Source organism: Lithobates pipiens, unplaced genomic scaffold, assembly GCF_037356315.1.
Source record: "Lithobates pipiens isolate NorthernLeopardFrog02 unplaced genomic scaffold, aLitPip1_a1.2 Scaffold_13, whole genome shotgun sequence".
NCBI lineage: Eukaryota > Metazoa > Chordata > Amphibia > Anura > Ranidae > Lithobates > Lithobates pipiens.
In genome coordinates this window covers 399,493,560-399,518,361 of record NW_027507718.1, presented here as the reverse complement: position 1 = coordinate 399,518,361, position 24,802 = coordinate 399,493,560, and the positions used below count along the sequence as shown (strand labels likewise).

At 41.6% G+C, this 24,802-nt stretch overlaps 1 protein-coding gene across 1 annotated transcript in view; it reads left to right on the top strand.

Moving 5' to 3' along the window:
* The window catches only part of TUSC3 (tumor suppressor candidate 3), a 384,734-nt gene that overhangs the window by 224,424 nt on the left and 135,508 nt on the right, over positions 1–24,802 (top strand). Inside the window, exon 3 of the mRNA XM_077477420.1 lies at positions 22,210–22,327. Within this exon, the coding sequence (XP_077333546.1) occupies positions 22,210–22,327 (118 nt within the window). The remainder of the gene's footprint in view (positions 1–22,209; positions 22,328–24,802) is intronic.

The following is a 24,802-nucleotide window of genomic DNA, read 5'->3' as shown; positions in this document are numbered from 1 at the left end:
CCTTACATTGTCTTCGGAAGACAGGTCACTGTATACACTTACAAAGGACCTGTATGGAACTGCAATGTGCAGATGAAATGTTTAATGGAGAGAACATAGGTGCTCTACAAGCTTGGACAGATGCTCCTACTTGCCTTACAACCTTTGCTGCTATTCCCATACCACTGCTTTACCTCCTTGATACTGCTTGATTACTGATTGAAATTTGCTCCTTTATAAAGACTGCTACCTCAATCCTTGCTGGCACTATATTACTTCTGACACTGCCATACCAGTAGCCTTCTGTTGGCCCCATTGAGCTGAAACCTGTTTCACTGGCAAGCATAACATACCTTGCAATACCCCTATGGATTGTCATTTTTGATTTGTGCCTAACCTTATTTGACCTTATGAATATCCTCACATGGCTACCGTATTTACTTCGATATAGGGATTAGTGTCTATTTAGGTACCTCATCCAAGAGGGAGTTACACATAAGCTCAAGTCCCTAAGGGCTCTACATGCATGGGTTGTTACCTAATATTGGTCTTGGACCAGGTTAGTAGATCCAGAAGCATTATTTATTTATTGTGTCACCTGTGTGTAGGACACTTTGGTGTCTGGACAATAAGTCTGTTGTATGTTTTATGTATTTTGTTTGTCTGTCTCTAATGTAACTTACATTTTTATGTGTTGTGGTTAACCTGAGTGATTCATATAACGCTGGGGGTCTGATTTTTTTTTGTAATTACATAATTGAAACTAATGCCGTGTACACACAACCAAACTTTTCGACAGCAAAGGTCAGGCAGAACGAATCCGCCGGACAATTCGATCTTGTGTGGCTTCATCAGACCTTTCTTGTCTAAAAATCAGAAGGACTTTAGATTTAGAACATGTTTCAAATTTTTTTCGACGGACTCGAGTCCAGTCAAAAAATCAGTTGGTCTGTATGCTAGTCCGATGGGCGAAAACCGATGCTAGGGCAGCTATTGGCTATTGGCTATGAACTTCCTTATTCTAGTCTGGTCGTACGTCATCACGTTCGAATCCATCGGACTTTGGTGTGATTGTGTGTGGCCAAGTATGTTCGTTGGGAAAATCCATCAGAACTCCGCTGAAAAGTCAGTCGGGAAGACCGTTAGACCTAGTCTGCCAGAAAGTCCAGTCGTGTGTACACGGTATTAGAAATGTTTACATATTTAATAAAGTTCAAGTTTTTTTGTAGTATCAACCAAATCACGACCGACTCATTGTAATCCCTTTGGTTTCCCAGGTATTCTTTATACCAGGGTTTATGTAGTATGATGGGAGAGAAGACCAGTAAGGGTGGACTACACAATGACCATGGTGGATCTGTCTGCTTTTTCCCTAAGACTGACTAAGTTAAGCATGTGAGGCAGCAATTGCAGTAACATACTTTACGTTGCAGTATTCACTGGGTGGCATTAATGACTCAGCAAATCTGATACAGCAACAATTAAAAACAGGTTTTGGGAGTCATATGTAAAAAAGTGCATCATCAATATTTGAGAGCATGATTATGAACTAATAAAAAAACAACTAAAAAAGTAATCAAAGATATAGCTAATACTTCAGTGCTAATAATGTAGGTCAGTCATACATGGTCTGGTATTTCTGGTGATTTCAGCATCTCTTGTGACAGTCTCATTAACTTTCAAGTGGCATTTAAGTCTTCCTAATCATCATGTACACATAGATTTTACAGCATTCAGCACTTGATTGGGGAAATTGGACTGCATCCAACTGTTTGCCATGTTGATGATGAACAATATTGTTATTGACTGTCAGATTTGGCATGAGCAAATTATTATCAGGCCATCTCTAGATAGTGTAAAGCTGGGCACCTCTTTTATGTTTTTTGCGAGATCCAATTTTTTTATTACAAGTTTAAGCATTTAAAGCCAAACGCTGAGTAAACATAAAGTGTATGTGAAGCCAAAACTTGTTGGGAATACTTAAGACCAATGTAAGTAATTTTGTTTTTTGTTTTGATTTTCTGCCTGTGTCCTGTTCAGGAGATGTCCTATTAGTCAATATCTTTCATAGCAGAAAGTAAAAGATTATTTCAAATTGAGGAGATATGCCTTCTCAGACAGCTGCTCCTAGAATAGGTTTTCCCATTAGAAGATTTCCCCTTGCCTTCTGTTCCTGTGCCAACTCAAAAAGTTTTAATTTCCTATCAGTTTCTGTACCTGGCATAATAGTCCCCAGGGCAAACAGAAAGGGAAAATCTGTGCAGCAGGAACACATATCAATAGGAGACAAACAAAACACCTAACCACTCTATCCAAAACTAAAACAAGATTTGGGGCTTTACGTGAACTTTAAAATTGGATTTTAGCAAGAACAACAGTTACTTTTTTTGCAGAACATATTTGTAGATCTAAAAAAGAAAACAAATTAAGCCACTAAATCTAAGGATGGGTTAGCTGTAGTATAATAAATGTGTCATCTTTGGTTTAGATATCTTTAATGTTAAGGTTATTTTATTTTTTGTACCACCTGGCTGATTTGATTGTTTTATTTTGAAGGAGACCTAAAGGCTACATAAAAGTGTGCAAAAAAACAATACTTCCCCATGCCTACACTATATTACCAAAAGTGTTGGGACGCCTGCCTTTACAGACACATAAACTTGAATGGCATATCAGTCTTAGTCCGTAGGGCTCAGTTTTGAGTTGGCCTACCATTTGCAGCTATAAATTATAGCTTCAACTTCTCTGGGAAGGTTGTCCACAAGATTTAGGAGTGTGTCTATGGGAATGTTTGACCATTCTTCCAGAAGTGCATTTGTGAGGTCAGGCACTGATGTAGGACGAGAAGCCTGGCTCACAGTCTCTACTGGGTTGAGGTCAGCCAAGTTCCTCCACCTCAAGCTCACTCATCCATGTCTTTATGGACCTTGCTTTGTGCACTGGTGCGCAGTCATTATGGAACAGGAAGTGGCCATCCCCAAACTGTTCCCACAAAGTTAGGAGCATGAAATTGTCCAAAATCTCTTGGTATGCTGATGGCTTAAGAGGGGGGCCAAACCCAATCCCTGAAAAAAAAACCCACACCGTAATCCCCTCTTCACCAAATTATTAGCAGGGGTGGCTCAATCCATTTGGCAACATAGTGGGTATGAGCGAGTTTGGGGTGGAGGAACTTGACTGGTCTGTACCTCAAACCGATAGAACACCTTTTGGATGAATTAGAGCGGAGACTGCAAGAGCAGGCCTTCTCGTCCAACATCAGTGCCTGACCTCACAAATGCGCTTCTAGAAGAATGGTCAAACATTCCCATAGACACACTCTTAAACCTTGTGGACGGCCTTCCCAGAAGAGTTGAAGCTGTTATAGCTGCAAAGTGTGTGCCAACTCAATATTGAACCCTACCGACTAAGACTGGGATGCCATTAAAGTTCATGTGCATGTATAGGCACGTGTCCCAATACTTTTGGCAATATTGTGTATGATGTAAAAAAATGTGTGAAAATACCTTGATGTTGACAACAGAGCTGAAGTCCAAGGGCTGTGACTTAACCTTCAATTGCCCATCCCCTGTTGGCACGCCCTCCTCTCCCCTGCAGCAGCTGCTCCATGACACAGAGTAGCCTCAGCCTGAGCTTCTGCATCAAATGGCACACCAGAGAAGATTGAAAAAGGGTATTTGCACATATATTTTTTTAACAACAGTATACAGCATGGGCAAGAGGAGAGGGAGGGGGCAGTGTTTTTAAGCAGACATATATATAGCCTTTACTTCCACTTTAACTGCATGCCAACCAGCCGCCACAGTTGTACTGAGGCAGCATGGCTAGGCTGCGTGAATCACCATTATGCTACGTCAGTAGCATAAAAGGCCACTAGGGGCGTGCGCGCTCCCCGCTCACTCCCTGAGCCGATGCGAGTGGTGGGCGGTCATACAGAGTATGAACAGCGATCTGTTAGTTTCCCTGCACAGTCCCACCCCCCTTCAGTTAGAGCACTCCCTAGGAAACATATTAACCCCTTCACTGCCCCTAGTGTTAACCCCTTCACTGCCAGTGACATTTTTACAGTAATCAATGCAATTTTAATCGCACTGCTCGCTGTATTAATGCCAATGTTCCCAAAAATGTGTCAAAATTGTCCAATGTATCTGCCATAATGTCGCAGTCACAATAAAAATCGCTGCTCGCCGGCATTACTAGTAAGAAAAAAAATTAATTTATAAAAATTCCATAAAACTATCCCCTATATTGTAGACACTATAACTTTTGCGCAAACTAATCAATATATGCTTATTGCCATTTTGTTTACCAAAAATATGTAGAAGAATACATATCGGCCTAAACGGAGGAATAAAAAAAAAAATTATATATTTTTTGGGGATAATTATTATAGCAAAAAGTTAAAAATAATGCTTTTTTTTTTAAATTGTCTATAGTTTATAGCGCAAAAAATAAAAACCGCAGAGGTGATAAAATACCACCAAAAGCTCTATTTGTGGGGAAAAAGGACGTCAGTTTTGTTTGGGAGCCACGTCGCACAACCGCGCAATTGTCAGTTAAAGTGACGCAGTGCCATATCGCAAAAAGTGGTCTGGTCTTTGGCCAGCCAAATGGTCTGGGGCTTAAGTGGTTAAGCTAGGTAAGGGCCTCTAGAATAGTTTTCTAGTGAGTCTTGTACACTTCGGTAAGGAAGCTTATATGTTTGAGTTTACTTTCATTTGTTTTTGTCCTTGGTAAAAGTCACCCTGAGTGAATGAAATGTCAGAATAAATTACATTCAAGTTTTCACTTGAAAAGCCTTGTGTGCTTGGATTCCTTTTGCTTCTGTTGTTTTCCACCACAGAGCATTGGTAGTGTGTATGTTCAGGTGTGTGCACTTGTTTTATAAAATAAAATATAACCCATAAATGAAGCTGTACAGTACGGGCGCTGCCTTGTAACAGGTGGTAATGCCAATGCAACTGTTTTTGTATCCCTCTTGATTGCAAAGTGTAATTACATACAGGTGTAATTACACTACTATAATAATTTGGGCAAAACCTCCACTCTAGGAAATACTCTTTCTTTCTTTCTTTTTTTTTTCCTGGGCTCATTTTTTAATAAATGTCCTTGACTAAATGTTCGTCTCCCCAAGCCCATTTTATGAGCATTTAAGGTTTTGAATCTATGTACTTAGGGAAAAGTTAAATAAATGCATTAAGAAACTCTTAATGAGATTTATAATTTTTTCACTAAAATTTAAATGAGAAAAACCTTGATCCATGAAATGCTTTACTATATGAGTGCCGCAGAGCCAGGGGAATTGAATTTAGCTGATCATAAGCTAAATCATAAGCCTTTTATGTTATCAAATAAAAAGAGACACATTTGTGAATTAAGATGGAATATGACCAATAGCTTGAACTTTCTTCCTAAACATGGAAAAAATGGATTAATTTGTAAAATACGTTACATCCGTACTGGATATATGAGACAATAAAGTGAAAGTGTTCCATCTAAATCATGTTACCTTTCTATTTCAAGGTAAATTTACTTAATGGTGGTCCTGGGGCTTATGTATTGAAGTATTTTGCTTCAAAGAATAGTAGAAGCAAGTAAAAGAGAGTTATTAAATTGTTCGTCGGGGATTGACTGAACGCTATTTCTTTGCTTGTAATTGACTGGTCATTATGCTTTTCACTAATGACCTGTTTCCATTACTGTAAATGTTTTTTCCATCCTTCACTAGAAAATCAATACACAGAAGTGAAGAAGTCTGTGTTTTTTTACTGTGAAAAAAGTTACATTATAGAGATGAATTATCGAATAATGAATACATCTCAGATTGTTTTAAAGCTGAACTCTGGGCACAAAAATGGACAAGATCATATTCACCCATAGCTGCAAAGGGTATAGATCTACTTCCTTGTAAAAGTATTGATGACATATAATAATATACAGTATGCTCAAAGTATTGATTACATATAATAATATACAGTATGCTCAAAGTATTGATAACATATAATAATATACAGTATGCTCAAAGTATTGATGACATATAATAATATACAGTATGCTCAAAGTATTGATGACATAATATATTCTCATAATGTTTCCTCCACCACGTTCCCCTTCCCCTGTCAAGATCGATGGCACAACTATCAGTATGTCCCCACATACCAGTGCTAGGGGTAACCCTGGACTCTGAACTGTCCTTTCAGGCCCATATCCAATCCCTGTCCAAATCATTATACCGCCTCAACCTCTGCATCTCCAGAATATGCCCCTTTTTTAATCAATGACACCACCAAGCTTCTAATTCACTCCCTGGTCATCTCTCGCCTCGACTACTGCAATCCCTTCTCATTGGATTACCTTTACCTAGGCTACCCCCCCCCCCCCTTCCTTTTCAGTCCATCATGAATGCTGTAAGACTGATCTACCTTACCTTACCAATCATTCCCCTCTCTGCCAAATTCCCTCCACTAGCTTCCACTTACCCAACAAATAAAATTATAGTATTATTAAGTACTAACAATAACTTACAAAGCCTTCCACAACTCTGCCCCCAGTTACATCACTAGCCTGGTCTCAAAATATTAACCAAGCTGCTCCCTTTGGTCCTCCCCAGACCTCCTGCTCTCTAGCTCCCTTGTCACCTACTCCAATGCTCAACTCCAGGATTTCTCCTGAGCTTCTCCCATTCTTTGGAACTCCCAACCCCAATCTGTCCATCATTAGATGATCCCTGAAAACCCTTCTCTTTAAAGTGGAGTTCCTCCTGGAAAAAAAAGTTAGCAGCTACAAATACTGCAACTGCTGACTTTTAATATAAGGACACTTAACTATCCAGGGAGCCCACGATGTCGGCACCCGAAGCCGACCCGTCCCTCAGCTCTGGGTGCAGGCACCGGCATCCTTACTAAGGGAAACAAGAAGGGACCTGTATGTCTCCCAGAAGGCAGCGGGGGGGGGGGGGGGGCAGACATTACATAGCTCATCACACAGATTCTGGCAATCTTTCCCCAGGAGTTGGAGCAGATACCTGGATTTGATAAGTGTCTGCTCCCCCCTGAAATGTGCCAAATGTGGCACGGGAAGGGGGAGGAATAAATATATAAAACACACCAAGATTCAAGTTATATACCTATGGCTCTTGCACTTAGAAAACTTTTTCTTATTCTGGAACTCAGATTTAAGCATATTGTAAGTTCACTCAAATCTGGCAAATTATAGAACATTTTTTAAGGTGCATAAACAATGCTTGCTAAGAATAGTTGGTATTTGCAGAAAGGGAAAAAAATATATAGCTTTGCCACCAGATTTCTCCCTGGTGGGGTTCATTTTTTTGCCTTTTTTATTTAAGAATACACAGTATGGCAAAAAATATGTGGACACCCTTTCAAATGATTGAATTGAGGTGTCTCATATGCAACCATTATTAACAAGTAGATAAAATCAAGCAAATAGTCATCTTTTGGATGCATTAGAACTATGATTGGGAGATATGTCTTCCCATCCAACATCAATACCTGTCCTCACAAACGCTATTTAAACTTAATGGGCATAAATTCTAAATTCCAACAGATGCACTCCAGAATCTTGTAAAATGACTTTCATGAGTGGAGACTGTTTTACAGCTCCAATTATCCATCCAACTTTACATTACTGCCAATGTCCAACAACCTGAGATAGGTGTGATGGTCAGTCGTTCATACACATTTGGCCATATAGTGCATGTACAGGCTGCTAGTAAGCTGGCCTTTGTAGAAACAGAAATGGAAATGGGATATTCAGCAGGTGCTAGATCTGCCATATATGTACTGCTGGTTGTTATAACAAATTCTGATCTCACTTGTTTTTTAGGCAAGCCATACACGGAACTGTGCATGGACAGGCTGATTGTACCAAGTCGATAAACTTGGTTACAACCAGTATTTCCCAGGTTTTACTTATGACTATTGCTAGCAGCTGCTATAGCTGCTAGCAATAATCACTGTCCTGGCAGGAGGGGTTCCCACATTACCACTGTCTCTGTGGATGGGGAAATCGAGTGAATTTCTGTCCTGCAACCCGTGATTATAGGAAAGAAATTTGCTCCGTTTATGGCCAAGCCTTAGGCTTCAAGCACATGATCCTAAAAGGGTTGAACAGTTTAGTTTTGGAAATAAAGTCACAGCATAAAGCCTGATGCTAGCAGCCTGTCAAAATCAATGACAGTCTGCATTGGGGACAGTGCATATGTCCCTGTATTCAAATAGTACTCACACCTGCGAAAGACCTGTCATTGATTGATTTTGCAAGGCTGCAATTGTGACTCGAGAGCAGAGAATTACACCCAATTGTACAGATTACGGCCCTGTAGTGGTGATGTGCATGAAACCATAGAGCACTTTTTTTTTTAGAAAAGTGCCAACATAGCTGAAATAAAAAAATAAAAAAAACACATTCTAAGGTAAGTACAGAGAGTCAAGGAAATGAAATTCATATTTAGAACCAGTAGATCTCAAATTTGTCTTAGCCTGTCCTTCCCCTCAGTCTTCACAGCTCTCATTTCACAACAGAGCGAAGAGTAGGAGGTCGCATTGTGGACGGGGGGAAGGATTGGGAGCTGCTGCAGTTAACCAGTAGGTGATTGATTGGTTGTTAGCAAGCCGAGTGGTCCCAGCAACCAGTAACCACCTTGTTGATATGAAAAGTTAGAACAGTGTGAAAGGCGGAAATGTAAACTGCTGGGGGGTTTACAGAGGACACTACTTTGGGAAGGGGAGGCACAGGGTCCTACAGTGAAGGGGGGTGATGTGAAGGGGCAGAGGACAATACAGAGTGGATGGTGAAGTGGGGGGGGGGCAGAAGAAACTGCTTTGGGGGGCATGGGACACTTATGTGTGGTGGGACAGGACACTACAGTGGGGGGAAGTGGGTCATGTGAAAGAGGCAGAGGACATTGCAATGGGGGTGTAGAGGGGCAGTGAACAGACATGTGGTGAATGCAGAGAACACTGCTATTGGGTACAGAGGGGCAGAGGACTCTACAATGGGGAGATGTGATGTGGAAGGGGCAGATGACACTGCAATTGGGGCACAGAGGGACAGAAAACACTACATTAGGGGGGATAGTGTGGAGGGGGTAGAGGACACTGCTATGGTGGAAAAGCAGAGGGGAAGAGGACTCTAAAGATAGGAGGGTGATGTGAAGGGGGCAGAGGACACTACTATGGGGGGGCAGAGGGGCGGCGGACATTACATTATGGGGTGATGTGAAGGACACTGCTATGGGGGGGTCATAAGGGGCAGAGGACATTACCCAGATTCCCATAAACATTGTATGCCCAATTACTTGCATATAAGCCTTTAAAATGGCCACTTTTGATGTTTGAGGTTTGGGTCCCATAGACTTCAATGGGGCTTGTGATTCCGCTCCGAACTTTTGCGATGTTTAAAAAGTTCTGGTGCGAACTGAACAGGGATCGTTTGGCCCATCCCTAGTGTGTAGTAATCATCTTCTTATGTTTCTGTGTGTTGTGAATATGTAGATCCATTATTTTTTGTAATGTGTGCCCTGTTTTACTAATATATCATCCCTGGTTGCATTGAACAAGGTAAAATACATTACTGGAGGTGCTCATGTAATTTTGTAGGTTCCTTTTGTGCTCGACGATTTTAAATGATAGACGTGGCTGCACTTAGTCCAGTCCAGTCAGAATGAAGCTTACTGCTGATTAATTTATGTCAGAGGTTGGGTGATTTTACTGTTGTGGGTTTAGTAACACTTTAATAATGGGGGGATGATCAGCTTAATGCAATCTACCACAGGCTATGCTGCTTACTAACTACTTAGCACTCTTATTTGCCTTTTGTAGGCACAACCTCCATGGACCAACTGCTCTTGAAAGTGTATGTATAGCCAAAATGTGTAAATAGATAGTGAAGGGTTTAAGCCCCTACTGGGTTCTTTTTTGCCTTCTCTGTCTCATTTGGGAAGTTTTCCCACACTTTCTGTCCCAGAGACTCTGTAGAAAATGAAGAAAATCTTCCCAAAATTAGAGTAATTCTCAGCTTAGACATTTGTCACCAACTGAAGTATCTTTGCTGTAAAAAAAAAAAAATGCTCAATTAAAAAGAAACTACCAGGGCATATTTATAAAGCTAATATACATTTTTGACACACATGTTAAATTATGCACTTATGGCCTGAAGAATACATATAAGGCCCAAAACATTAGGTTTTCTAAAAACTGATCCTAAAATAAAAAGATGGACACAGATAGCTCTTACTCTATCCAAAAGGAAAAAGAACATTTTTGCCTTTAGAACACTTCAATATAAAAACATGTTCCCTTTTATCTATTGGTATGCATATCTATGGGTTATACAGTATATATAGAAGCTACACTCCATATAGCACGTGTCTTGAACTCTGAAAATGGCGGGAGCCTGCAATGGTTAATGAGGACATCCAATCAAATATAACAAGTAATTGACACTCCAAAAGCATTTCCTTTTTACTGATTTATTGTGAAATAAATATTGTTAGATAATAATAGCCTAAGTTTTGGGGGTTTGAGGGGTTCCTTCTTCCATGTTAGTCTTTATGTTGCTACTATGTGACATTTTTTTCACAATGAATTAGGTAAAAAGGGAGGTTATATTTATGTTTCAATGCATATGTTTTTAATATCATTGTTCAGAGATGTAATAACAGGCTTGCTGAGCTTACTCAAGCAAAGTAAATGTTCAGTTAGCTTAGTAATTAAGGTAAAGCTGTTTTCATCTAATCATCCAGTCACTGTGTCGTGTAAAGATGTAGTGGATGAAGGATAGAGCCATAGAATACAATGAGGGACATGGTATTCAGCACTTCTGGAAGTGTTGGATACACAGATCAGCTAAAGTAAAGATTGGAGAAGTAATGATTATTTTTCTTCTTTTACATCATGCTTTTTATTTTCCTAGCTAGATGATAGATTTAAAGTGCTTTGTTTTTAAAGTGGAGGGGGTCAGCAGAATGATATCTAGGGTAACAGTATGGGTAAAGTAGTGTTTAAAGTGATTGTAAAGTCTTATATTTTTTTAAATAATGAACATGTTATACTTACCTGCCCTGTTGCAGTGGATTTGCACAGGACAAACTGGATCATCCTCTTTTTGGGTTCCTCTTCATTGTTCCTGGCCCTCCATGCTGTCGAGTGCCCCCATAGCAAGCAGTTTGCTATGGGGGCACCTGAGGCTAACTGCAGCTCCTAGTGATCATTCAGACATGAAGCTGCGGTTGGGCCCTGCCCCTCTCTCTCCTGATTGGCTAACTGACTTTAATTGATAGTAACGAGGTGCTATGGTGCCGCTGCTGTGTCTTAGCCAATCAGGAGGGCACTGGATGGCCAAGGGACTCGTGGACATCACTGGACAGAAAGGAGGCTCATGTAGGGGGCAGCACAGTGGTGTAGTGGTTAGCATGTTCACCTAGCAGCAATAGGGTTGCTGGTTCAAATCCCAACCATGACACTATCTGCCTGGAGTTTGCATGTTCTCCCTGTGCCTGCCTGGGTTTGCTCCAGGTACTCCAGCTTTCTCCCACACTTCAAAGACATGCTGGTAGGTTAATTAGACCCTGTCCAAAAAAAAAAAATGGCCATAATATGTGTATGTGTATGTCAATGTTGTATGTGTTGTAAGTGTGTTGGGACCCCACAGGTTAAAGGACCTCATAAAAGCTGCAGATGGACACCAGTGGCAAGAAAGCACCCTGAGGTGATTCAGTTTACATAGGTAGTGCTATACAAGTCACTCATTCATTCATGTAAGTATTAGGGGGGCTGAGAGGGACTGCTACACACAGAACACATTTTATCTTAATGCATAGATTGCATTAGGATTAAAAGTAGTACAGGCAAACCGTTGGACCTTTGTTACGGAGTATGGTGGCATGGTTAGGAGAATGGATATAGAGGTAAATTTATGTGGTTGCCATAGGTTTAACCATTTGCTGCCCGCCATATAGCAAAATGACGGCGGCAAAGCGGTTCTGTTATCCTGTTAGGACATCATATGACACGATCAGGATAACGAGCTGGCATGCACCGATGGGGCGGGCAGCGTGGCGTTCAATGGTGCGGCGTGTCAGTCTGACTTACCTCAACTCCGATCTAGATAAAGAGTCTCTGGTGGAGACTCTTTACCACGTGATCAGCCGTGTCCAATCACAGTTGATCACAGTGTAAACAGGAAAAGCCGTGTATCGGCTTTTTCTCACTCGAATCTGTGAGACGCGACTAGAGCGAGTCTGTGCTGATTGATTATCAGTGAAGCCCCCCAAGGATACCCACACTAGACCACCAGGGATGCCACCAGGACTACCAGGGATGCCCACCACTTGTGAACACCAGGTATGTCACCCATGGCCACAAGGGATGCCATTCAATGCCCATAATTGATGCCAATCAGTGCCAAACTCTTAATGCCTGCCAATAAGTGATGCTCATCAGTACCATCCATCAGTGTACATCCGTGCCACCCATCAGTGTACACCAGTGCCACCTATCAGTGCCCACCCATGCCACCTATCAGTGCCCATCAGTGCCATCTATCAGTGCCCATCAGTGCTGCCTTTCAGTGCCCATCAGTGTCACCTATGCGTGCCCCTCAGTGCTGCATATAAGTGCCACCTATCAGTGCCCATCAGTGCCGTCTACCAGTCCCCATCTGTGCCGCATATTAGTGCCCATAATCAGTGCCCATCAGTGCCAACTCATCAGTGCCACCTCATTGGTACCACCTCATCAGTGCCGCCTTATCAGTACCCATCAGTCCGCTCCATCAGTGCCCATCAGTGAAGGAGAACATGTGCTTATTTACAAAGTTTTGTAACAGAAACAAAAAACTTTTTCTTTTTTTGCTAAATTTGTCTGCCTTTTTTTTATTTATTTAGCAGAAAATAAAAATCCCAGTGTTGATTAAATACCACCAAAAGAAAGCTCTATCTCTGTAAACTAAATGATAAAAATGTTGTTTGGGTACAGGGTAGCATGACCACACCATTGTCATTCAAATTGCGACAGCACTGAAAGCTGAAAATTGGTCTGGGCAGGAAGGTGTATAAGTGTCCTGTACTGAAGTGGTTAATGGGCTAAAGTTTATGCTAATGACATATTCTATTAGGAAGAGGATTTGAATATATTGTTATTATCAGTCTTTTAAGGATGAGGTTTTCATACATAGTTGTCAGCCTTTGGAAGATGGGACATTTGTGAGTGCCATAATCAAGAAATATGAATGGATACTTGAAACCCTGAACAAATAGGCTGCATTTTCTATATTTAATGAAAGGCTTTTTTTTGTTTTGTTTTTTACCTAGAATTGAATGTTTTCTCTTTTGTTTGGATGCTAGACAACTGCAGTCTGTAAATAGGTTTGAAAGATTATTAATCCATTCCGCTGACCTTGACTGGTTATATGGCATACAAGTATTCATGCACACAAGATATTATCAGCAAGTTGGCGTAAACAAACAGCTTAATTTCCGGTCACTCGCTGAGTTCTTTACTTTTTTTCTGATAATCTCTTCTCACCTTGAAAGATAGGCCCATTATGTTTCCCAGTAGGCCCATTGTTGTCAGTTGCCATACATAACCTCCCACTCAGGTATCATTATACTTACAATATTAGAGTTTGTTCAGGTACATTCAAAATTCAGATTCTACCCTGGGGAACTTAATGTAGCTAAACACTTACTCGATATTCATCAAAATACATTTTCCATCATAAACAAAAAGCGATGTGGGTTATTGGCTTATTAATTTATTAGATAAAGACATACTAATATTAGCCTCAACAGAATAATAAAAGTACTTGGCTTGATGTTAATGGAGGATTTGAAAAATGGACAAGTCCAGAACTCTATTGAAGAGTAGGAAAAGAAAAACTATTTAACAATTTTAAAATGACATAACTTATTAAAGATAATATGAGAGCTAGTGACTGGGTTTATATAAACTTTAGTGTAACAGATAAAGCGCGCAACCAAAAAAATTTATTAAATAATTGATAAAAACGCCCTGCATATATAAAAATGCAAACATGTGATATAACCATATAATTAGGGTAAAATATTGGCATGTAGATTGTAGTCCATAAAATGCTTCAATCAGTGCAAATAAAGGTGATGGACATTCAAGAGATTAATCAGTTGTTCTGTTCATCAAAAAGGAAAATCAATCAGCACCGCTTACCAGAATTGTTGGATCCCAAATTATAGAGATAAAAAGGGAACACACAGGGAGGATCACTCAGCCAAGGAAAGCACATCCACAGGCTCATCCAGTAACGGGATCCTCTCTCCTGTGGACTCTCCAATAGTGCAATATTCCTCACGGTTAAGGCAAAAAACCTTCTCCAACCGTGTGGTATTTCATAAGATAAAAAGCAGAGGCTTGATGGTGCAGTACTCCACTTTAAAAGATGTATTCAAATCATAGGCACTAATATCCAAAAAACAGTCAATACATTCAAAGCAGCCATGGCTCAAGCCAGCCAGCTGATGCGTGGTGACGTCAAGACCTGTAGCTCCACCCAACGTGTTTCCCCATACAAGGCATTGACTCTGTTCACAGTTGATGCCTTGTATAAAAATGCACTAATTAACTAGTGGGTGATCAAGGGGTTCAATGTGTTCCCTCATGTGTGTTTCTAACAGGGGGGTCGAATGTGACTGACTGGAGGAGGAGACATATTGCTGTTCTTAATAACTAGGAACAGATGACCTGTCTCTCCTCTCCTGTCAGAACGGGGATTTATGTATTTACATCTTCGTTCTGGCTCTTGTACTCTCGATCGTGGGCGACCGGCGGACATCGCAGCCACTGGCCATACGCATCAGGTCCCCCACCATGCAGCGGGCATGCATATTCCTGCTATGGTTTTTAAAAGAGCCACCATACAGCTACAGAGATTTGCAACTGAATAATGACATTGGCTGATCGGCAAGTGATTAAAGTATATCTAAAGCCAAAACTGTTTTTTACAGAGGGTTTAAACTGTTGTCAGCTTTTCTTGCTATGTGTGTATCAGGAGATTTCAATTGACTTCCATTCCTGTAGATTAGACAGGAAGTGAGAGGTTGTCTTACCAATGTGAGGGAAATCTCCTCTTAGACAATTGTCACAGGAAAAAGTGTGCCCTATTGGAAGATTTTTTCTTTATTCCCGTTCTGATGGCAACTGAAAATTGTGGATTTTTTTATTTTTCAATCAGATAAACTTTTACTGAACAAAAAAACATATAGTTCAAACATTTGGAGTACCAACCCCATAAACATTGAGAATTACAATATATCTTAAATACTCTTATCACACAGTTTCTTTGAGTCAATACATCTGGACAGCAGCTGTTAACACACATAAAGGTGCAAAGAATATGTAAAAAATAAAAAGAAAAAAAATCGACAAAAAGCAAAAAAAAAAGGATAAATAAAATAAAATAAAAATAAATAAATAACAAACATCCTAGAGTGTGAAATACACATACTAGACATATTGGAAACATAAGAAAGAGGGCACTCATATTGGATTCAGTGGCCCATTAATAGTAGTGTTCACTACCTATGGAAATTGTGGATTTGCCCTCACATTATTGTCTGGCTAAATTGTCTGGCTTTATTTCCTGGCATTGGTGATCAGGACAGCTAGAGAGGATGAATCTCCCTAATGCAAAGACAGACCACAATACTGTCAAAACGTTGACAGTGGTTCTAACTGCTCACCACTCCATCTATCCAATAAGAAAAAAAAAAAAAAAGTTTTGCCTTTAGTTATACTTTAAGAAAGTTGTAATCCTATTGGTTTCTTAGCATGACTGATGTTTGACGCTTTGTATTTTGCTTGTAGCTTTCTCCTACCTCCTCTGGAAGGACATGATAATTACACTGCAGCCTATGAGCGCAATTGCTTTCATCTCTACTGCATGTAGTCTCCCTGCATGTGAGTGGGCAGCCTACTTACATTACAAACCTTTGTCTGCCATCATAATCTTACTAAGTTTAACCTAGCAGCAATTAATACATCTAAACTACTCTTTTAAAGCAGAACTTTACCCATAACAACTTGATGATTTATAATGTTTTTAAGCAAGGAACATACATTCCACATTAATAATTATGCTACTAAAATTGGTGTGTGCTGTTAATTGCCTCCAACATTGCTCCTGTGTCTTCTTGCTGGAGGCTGCAATTTTATTGAAGCCCAGAGCCCCTGAACAGCAGTAAAACCCAATTTTTGACAATTTTGAAAAACAGTTAAATTCCCAGAATGCCGTCAGCCCATCAAATGGCTAGTGTCATAACTGATCACACCTGTAGCATCATGGCACAGGAGCAGCAGAAGCAGCTTCCTTGGCTGTAAAGGATTGGAGGTGTGGCGGTAGGACCCTGTGCTATCTGGAGGATTGCTGGTTTACTCCAGATTTTGTAGAGAAAGGAACGTTGATTGCACAGCTGTGTGCTGGGCTATTTAGTTTTGACCTGGCTATGGCTCAGGGTTCCACCCAACAGACAGAAAGTCTGTGCATTAAAGTCAGGTGGACTCCCATTCCTCTGAGAGAAGTCAGAGGCTACATGAGTGCAGGCAGAGCATGCTTGTCTGTAGGAGGCAGACGTACTTGGTGACAGAGCAGCAAGACACTGATCGGAGTCAGAGGCTACATGGGTGCAGCCAGAGCATACATGTCTGCAGGAGGCAGACGTACTTGGTGACAGAGCAGCAATACGCTGATCGGAGTCAGAGGCTGCATGGGTGCAGCCAGAGCATGCATGTCTGCAGGAGGCAGACGTACTTGGTGACAGTACAGCAAGGCACTGATCAGGAGTGAACTAGGAGAAAGCTTAACTCTATGAAACTCTTTTGGGTCTGAGGAGCAGACTAAAGGCCTGAATCAGCCGTATGGGAAGAATCTAAGCCAGGAGGCTAAAGTATTGAGTGTACAAGATACAGTAATGATGGAACCCCCTGCGTGGGTACTGATTTCTTTGTGAACTTTTCTGTGCTTTAAATTAAAGAGGAAGTAAACCCTGATGAGTTTACTTCCTCTTTGATTCCCTGCAAAGGTAAAGCATAATGGACTACTATGCATTGCATAGTAGTCCATTATGTGTCACTTACCTGACACAGGAGCCAGCGAAGTCACCGCTGTCCCCTGTAGTCCGGAGCCTCCATCTTCTCTGTGGGTCTCGGTGGCTCTCGCTGCTCTGCTGCTGTCATTTGACGAAGCCACGATGATGTCACTCCCGCGCATTTGCACGGGAGCCGTCACTAGCGGCATATCGCCGTTGACAGCGGCACGCTCAGTGCGCCTGTGCGCCGCTGCCACATGCCTGTGTTTTGCCAAATATCTCCTAAACCGTGTAGGTTTAGGAGATATTTCTTGGACCTACAGGTAAGCCTTAATCTAGGCTTACCTGTAGGTCAAAGTGGTTTGTAAGGGTTTACAACCACTTTAAAAGTGGACTACCAGGCCCTTAAAAATACAGTTTTGTACTCACTGGAAAACACACCTACCCGTTGAGTCTGATAACCCCAATCTTAAAGAGGGTTTGATTTCCCTTTTAAGGCTGTCAACAGATCGGCCTCTACAAATTTGACAGTGTCTAAAATAGAGAGCAACTGAGCATGTGCAGAGCAGGGTGAGACAGTGTATTAGTGGATTTTAAACAGTATAGACACTTATTTTTAATGTTTTACATAGTGTACAGGACGCCAAGGTTGGGTCCTGGATGGGTGCTATGTAGCACCTATATTTGGGTTGTGGTCCCTTTAAGGGAATCCTGGTAAGCCTCAGGGGGGTCACCCAAAAATGGGTGACAAATTCCGGGAATAGTTTTAGGAGAGGACTGACTCGTGGTGCTCTCTATCTTAAGAGAGATAGTTGGGACTCTGAATTTGGGGGGCTCTGAAGTGACATTTGGGTGGGAAAGAGCCTCCCTCCCTGACCACAGGGATTCGGCACACAGGGGGTTAACGGCCTCCAAGAAGACAGCCCATAAGACAGGAAGTAGTAGAGAGGTGGTGGTGAGGAGGGGTAGGAGATTAACACCTGTCTGAGGAGCTGTCTGGCTGTGTTGCTGTCTTGCTGTTTTGGAGGCTGCAAAAGATCTCTGTAAGGACTCTAAAACTTTGGGGTGAAGACCCGACTACAGAACTGTAGGTGCTTTCTTTTCTTATTATTTGTGCTGAAGAAAAGCCTTATTTTTGATTCAATTATAAATAAAAGTATTTTGGTTTCACCTTATACCAGTTTATGCACTTGGTCCCGCGGAGCTAGTATCCCCAATCTTTACAACTGGTGGAGAATGCCAGGAGCAGATCAGAGGTTTCCTCATTTTGCGTTGAAGGGGGACTTGCTTTATCGAGTGGCTGAAAGCCGTGGGGAAACTATAGAGAAGTTGCTGGTTCCCCAACCATATAGGCGGATGCTACTTGATCTAGCCCACAACAATGCACTGGGAGGACACTTGGGGGCAGAGAAAAAAGAGGCCACGATAACCGACCGGTTTTACTGGCCAGGGGTGAAGGTTGAGGTTAAAAGATATTGTGATATTGAGGTTCCATTCGAGCGGATCGCTATGGATCTCGTGGGACCCCTGATTAAGTCGGCAAGGGGGCACCAATATATATTAGTCATCCTGGACTACGCAAACCAGGTATCCAGAAGCAGTTCCTTTGAGGAAAACTTCCTCTAAAGCCATTGCCCGGGAACTATTTCAAATGTTTTCATGAACTGGATTTCCCAAGGAGATACTAAAGGACCAAGGCACCCCTTTTATGTCTAAGGTGATGGCGTACTTGTGCAAACTGTTTCAGATTAAGCAGTTGCGGACATCCGTCTATCACCCGCAGACCGATGACCTAGTTGAGAGGTTTAATAAAACCCTAAAGTCCATGCTAAAAAGAGTGGTCCAGAAAGACGGGAAGGATTGGGATATGTTACTCCCTGCCCTCTTGTTTGCCATCCGGGAGGTTCCACAAGCGTCCACGGGCTTCTCACCATTTGAGCTAGTGTATGGGCGACGGCCCCGGGTGTTGCTGGATCTGGTAAAGGAAATGTGGGAAAGTGAGTCCTCACCACACAAAACCGTGGTAGAGCATATTTCTCAAATGCGAGAGAGGGTGGCTAAGGTGATGCCGCTGGTGAGGGAGCACATGCAGAAGGCTCAGGAAGCCCAAAGGAGGGTGTATAACTGATCTGCAAAAGTCAGACAGTTTCAAGTAGGAGACCAGGTGGCTGTCCTAATTCCCACAGTGGAGAGCAAGTTCTTGGCCAAGTGGCAAGGTCTGTTTGAGATAGTGGAAAAAGTGGGGGAGGTAAACTACAAGGTACACCAGCCAGGGAAAAGGAAACCATACCAGATCTATCACGTGAATTTGTTGAAACCCTGGAGAGACAGAGACCAGGTGTCCGCAGTGGTAGCGGTAGTCAGAAGACCATGCAGGGATCGACCTGGTGCAGGTGGCTACTACCTTAACTAGGCCCCAAATCCAGCAAGCAAAAGAGTTCCTCCAAAAAAATAGGGACATGTTTTCAGGGTTGCCGGGACTCACCAATGTCATCGAGCATGACATCATAACTGAACCCAGTTTAAAAATTTGGTTAAAGCCTTACCGTATCCCAGAAGCTCATAGAGTGGCAGTGTCTGAAGAGGTCAAAAGAATGCTCGAGCTTGATGTCATTGAGGAGTCGCAGAGCGAGTGGTCAAGTCCAATCGTGTTGGTACCCAAACCCAATGGCACTCTTCGCTTCTGCAATGACTTTAGAAAACTTAATGAAATCTCCAAGTTTGATGCTTATCCCATGCCACGGGTAGATGAGCTAATTGAGAGGTTGGGTCCTGCCAGGTATATTACCACGCTGGACCTCACAAAAGGGTACTGGCAGATTCCCCTGACCAAGGAAGCTTGGGAGAAAATAGCCTTCTCCGGAATACAAAAGAATGCCATTTGGTTTACACTCTGCCCGCGCTACGTTCCAAAGGGCCATGGACAAAACTTTGCGTCCACATCATCGATACGCTTCGGTTTATTTGGATGACATCGTCATCTTCAGCCCTGATTGGGAGTCCCATCTTCCCCGAGTTCAGGCAGTCGTACACTCCCTGAGAAGAGCAGTATTCACCATCAATCCAGAAAAATGTGCAGTTGGGGTGGAGGAAGCCAAGTACCTAGGGTACATTGTGGGTAGAGGGCTGATAAAGCCCCAAATGAGTAAAGTGAAAGCCATACAGGACTGGCCCCGTCCCCTAACCAAGAAGCAGGTCAGAGCGTTTTTGGGCATAGTTGGCTACTACCGGAGGTTTATCTCCAACTTTGCCACCATTGCTGCACCATTGACTGACCTGACCAAAGGCAGAAAGTCGGTGATGGTAAAATGGAATGACGATGCCGAAAAAGCTTTTCAGAAGATGGCATTGTGCCAGGATCTGGTGCTTGTTGCTCTGGACTTTACTAAGGATTTTGTAGTACAGACAAATGCTTCAAATGAAGGGTTAGGAGCAGTCCTGTCGCAAGTAGTCAACGGGGAAGAGCACCCTGTAGTTTTTCTAAGTAGAAAGCTGACGGCAGCAGAAAAAAACTATGCGGTGATGGAACGGGAGTGTCTTGCCAATAAGTGGGCTTTGTACTCTTTGCGGTATTTCCTCCTAGGCAGAAGGTTTAGCCTGGTATCCGACCACGCCCCACTGACCTGGATGAGGCAAAATAAGCATACTAATGCCAGGATAACGAGGTGGTTCCTGTCTCTCCAGGAGTTCAATTTTGTGGTAGAGCACAGATCCGGGAGACTACATCAGAATGCTGATGCCCTCTCCCGGGTCCACTGTATGGTGTCAAGTGGTGCCTCCAAAACCTCCGCGTTGAGGCAGAGGAGGGGGATATGTACAGGACGCCAAGGTTGGGTCCTGGATGGGTGCTATGTAGCACCTATATTTGGGTTGTGGTCCCTTTAAGGGAATCCTGGTAAGCCTCAGGGGGTCACCCAAAAATGGGTGACAAATTCCAGGGATAGTTTTAGGAGAGGACTGACTCGCGGTCCTCTCTATGTTAAGAGAGATAGTTGGGACCCAGAATTTGGGGGGCTCTGAAGTGACATTTGGGTGGGAAAGAGCCTCCCTCCTTGACCACAGGGATTCGGCACACAGGGGGTTAACGGCCTCCAAGAAGACAGCCCATAAGACAGGAAGTAGAAGAGAGGTGGTGGTGAGGAGGAGTAGGAGATTAACACCTGTCTGAGGAGCTGTCTTGCTGTTTTGCTGTTTAGGAGGCTGCAAAAGATCTCTGTAAGGACTCTAAAACTTTGGGGTGAAGACCCCACTACTGAACTGTAGGTGCTTTCTTTTCTTATTATTTGTGCTGAAGATAAGCGGACTTTAATTTACGTTTTTGTATGCTGAAGAAAAGCCTTATTTTTGATTTAATTATAAATAAAAGTATTTTGGTTTCACCTTATACCAGTTTATGCGCTTGGTTCCGCTGAGCTAGTATCCCCAAACTTTACAATAGCTATACCAGCAAAAGAGGCCAGCCTGACGTAATGTAACAGGACTTAATTGTCTGACTAAAGTTCCACTTTAAGTACTTAAAATATATCCGTACAATTTGGTCCCTAGTTTGTAATTTATCTTACATTGTCTTACAATGTCACTTGCCTAACAATATATACTCTAAAAAGTAATAGTGATAGCTTTTCTACTGCTTACATTGGTGTAAAATAATATAGTACACCGTTTGGTAGTGGTTAGGATAGCAGTTTGCTGCAATGGCAGGAATTGAATGGGAAGGGCAGTGTGCTTTCTTGTCCTTTACTTGTGATTCTGACAGATTCCTATGACAGCTTAGATGTGTGCTGGGTATGGATGACTGCAGGAGATAATCTTTGGCCACTTTTGTTGTAGGAAAAGCTGATCAGTAAAGCTGAAAAATTTCTTAGAATAGACCATTGTTTTAAATTGTCAGTGCACTGTAGCAGACAGTAGTACGTTCCTAGAATGTACAGTATAGCTATGTGCATGTCAAGATTTGAAAATATCTTTCAGTTGTTAGACTGTAAACAGCTTTGGGTGATGGACTAATGAATTCCGTTTTCTGATTGCATGCAATGGGCTACTGCACTTGTATACCTTCATCTGTTAGAGTGTTACTAAGATTAATTCATTCCCAGTGGTCTTTCATCTAACACAGATTACTGATATTAATGTAACGTATATTTTGACAGACAAGCAAATGAAGAATATCAAGTGCTTGCAAATTCTTGGCGATATTCTTCAGCATTTTCGAACAAGCTTTTCTTCACTATTGTCGACTACGATGAAGGAGCAGATGTTTTCCAGCAGGTAAATAAAAATAATAATAATAAATATACTGTAATAGTAATATTGTTTACTGCTAAATATGACATATGAGATAAAATTTCTTGTTTTATATTTTTTATAGCAATACAAGAAATTGCAGATAAAGAGGTCATTTATTCAAATTATGTTTTTTTACAAAAGCCTTTTTTTTTTTTTTTTTTTTTTTTACAAATTTTGTAATGGATGTATGTAAATGATAGTTCCTCAAAGTAACCAAACAGATTTTACCTTTCATAAATTTAGAGTAATTATAGTTATATGCTTGCTGATTGGCTGATATGAGTTGCAAGGCTCTATTCAACACTCAAAATTAAATAATATATTTGATGTATATATGTTGCAAATATGACCTGTTAATTTAAATTACTGTTTAAAGCGGAGCTCCACCCAAAAGGAGAAGTTCCGCTTTAAGCATTCCTCCTCCTTCTATGCCACATTTGGCATGTCCTTTTTTTGGGGGGGGGGCAGGTACCCAGTTTTGACAGATACCTGCTCCCACTTCCACTCGGGTCGCCTAGTTCTCCTCTTCCCCTCTCCCCCTGCAATCTTCCGTCTCAGGTCCCAGAAGTTTACCCAACCATTGAGGAGGTGCAGCACGACTCACGCATGCGCAGTGCCCACCCGTCTGTGAAGCCACAAGCTGTCACAGCCGGGTGCCCAAACACGTAATTCTGGCACCGGGGAGGGAGAGAAGGGAGGGTTTGGGTGGCCACATTGCTGGATCATGGGACAGGTGAGTCTTTTTGTATCTGCTGACTTTTAAAAAACACAGAATTGTCTGGAACAAAGATAAGATCTAAACTGAGATACTGGGATCTATTGTCACTCAGCTTCAGATCTCAGTGTATATTTTATTAGAAAACGATTAAAGGTTATCTAAACCCTACAACAAAAATATAATGCAGCTTACCAGTCCTTAGATGTGATAACTGCTTTCCTTTTCTTTATTTTCACCAACTGATCCTGCCAGTAACACACTTCTTGTCATAGTGTAACAATACTTACTCATTCTACTGCATCGTTAGTGGAAAGAGCGTTGTCACTCCAGGAGAGAAAGTGTGTTGTTAAGACTACAGAACACCCACCCCTTTCTTTATCTCTGTAATATTAAAGAGGAAGTAAACCCTGATAGGTTTTACTTCCTCTGTTTTCCCATATAAAGTAAAAGCATAATGGACTAGTATGCATCGCATACTAGCCCATTATGTGCCACTTACCTGCAACCGAAGCCTGCGCTGTCCCTGTTGGTGAGTGCGCCCATCTTCTCCCCTCTTCCTTCCGGGGGGCCATGGGCTCCGGCTCTGTGACTGGCCGGAGTCGTGTGACATCACTCCCATGCATGCACGTGGGAGTCATCAGTCACGGCACTTGCTAGTGAAGAAACGGCACGCAGAGCCATTTCTTCACAACGCATGCGCCAATGACATTACCGGCGCACTACAAGGTAAATATCTCCTAAATGGTGCACGTTTAGGAGATATTTACAGTAAATATAGGTAAGCCTTATTATAGGCTTACCTATAGGTACAACTTCTGCATTGGAGTTATACAACCACTTTAAGGAAGTGGGGGGGGGGGGGGTCTGTAGTTCATAGAGAGACAAAAACAATATTAACTAAGAACAGTGCAGCAAAGGCAGAGGCACGAGTTTTTTTGTACTTATTGAACATAAATAATAAAATAGTTAAATGGTTTAGTATATTTAAAATACCAAAATGTAATAAATAAAGTAACTTAAGGTTTAAAATTAAATAAACGTATTGTCAAAATGAACGTGCACTACTGCTATAATGAAAATAAGCATGTTCACCTGATTGTGGGGAGCATGTATTGAATATGCATGTACTCTGCGGACAATCAAATCCACTACCAGCCTATCCAGGACTCCCATGTAAGCAGATCACATTTTACAGAGTGCTATATAGTCATTCACCCAAATGTAACAGCGCTTGGACCTGACAATTGGCTAAACAGGTGCCCCAAAGTCTCATTATTGGGAGACAATAGAAGTGTCACATATTTCCTGAGATAATTGGGAGCTCTAGAAAAGTGAGTATGAGTTCTGTGTGCTACATATAGTAAAGGGACCCTGGCACTTAGCCAGTATGAGCCAAGGTACAGGTTCACTTTAATATATTGTTGTGTAGTACAAATGCTGTATGGCTGTATAAATAAAGAATGAGAGAACATTCTCTTATCTAAAAACAAAAGTCATCCAATGATTACTCAATGCTTCCTCAGTTGCAAGCCTTTTAAAATTTCTAAGCAGCGTTAATTTTGTCGCTGAAAATATATTTGTCGACAAAACGTACACTATTTTAGCCGACTAAAATATGACTAAAGCTAAAAAAATTTAGATGTCTAAAATACAACTAAAATGGCATTTTAGTCAAAATACTATGCCTAAATAGACCGTGCCTAAAAACAACTAAATCTAAATTTGATGTCAAAATTAAC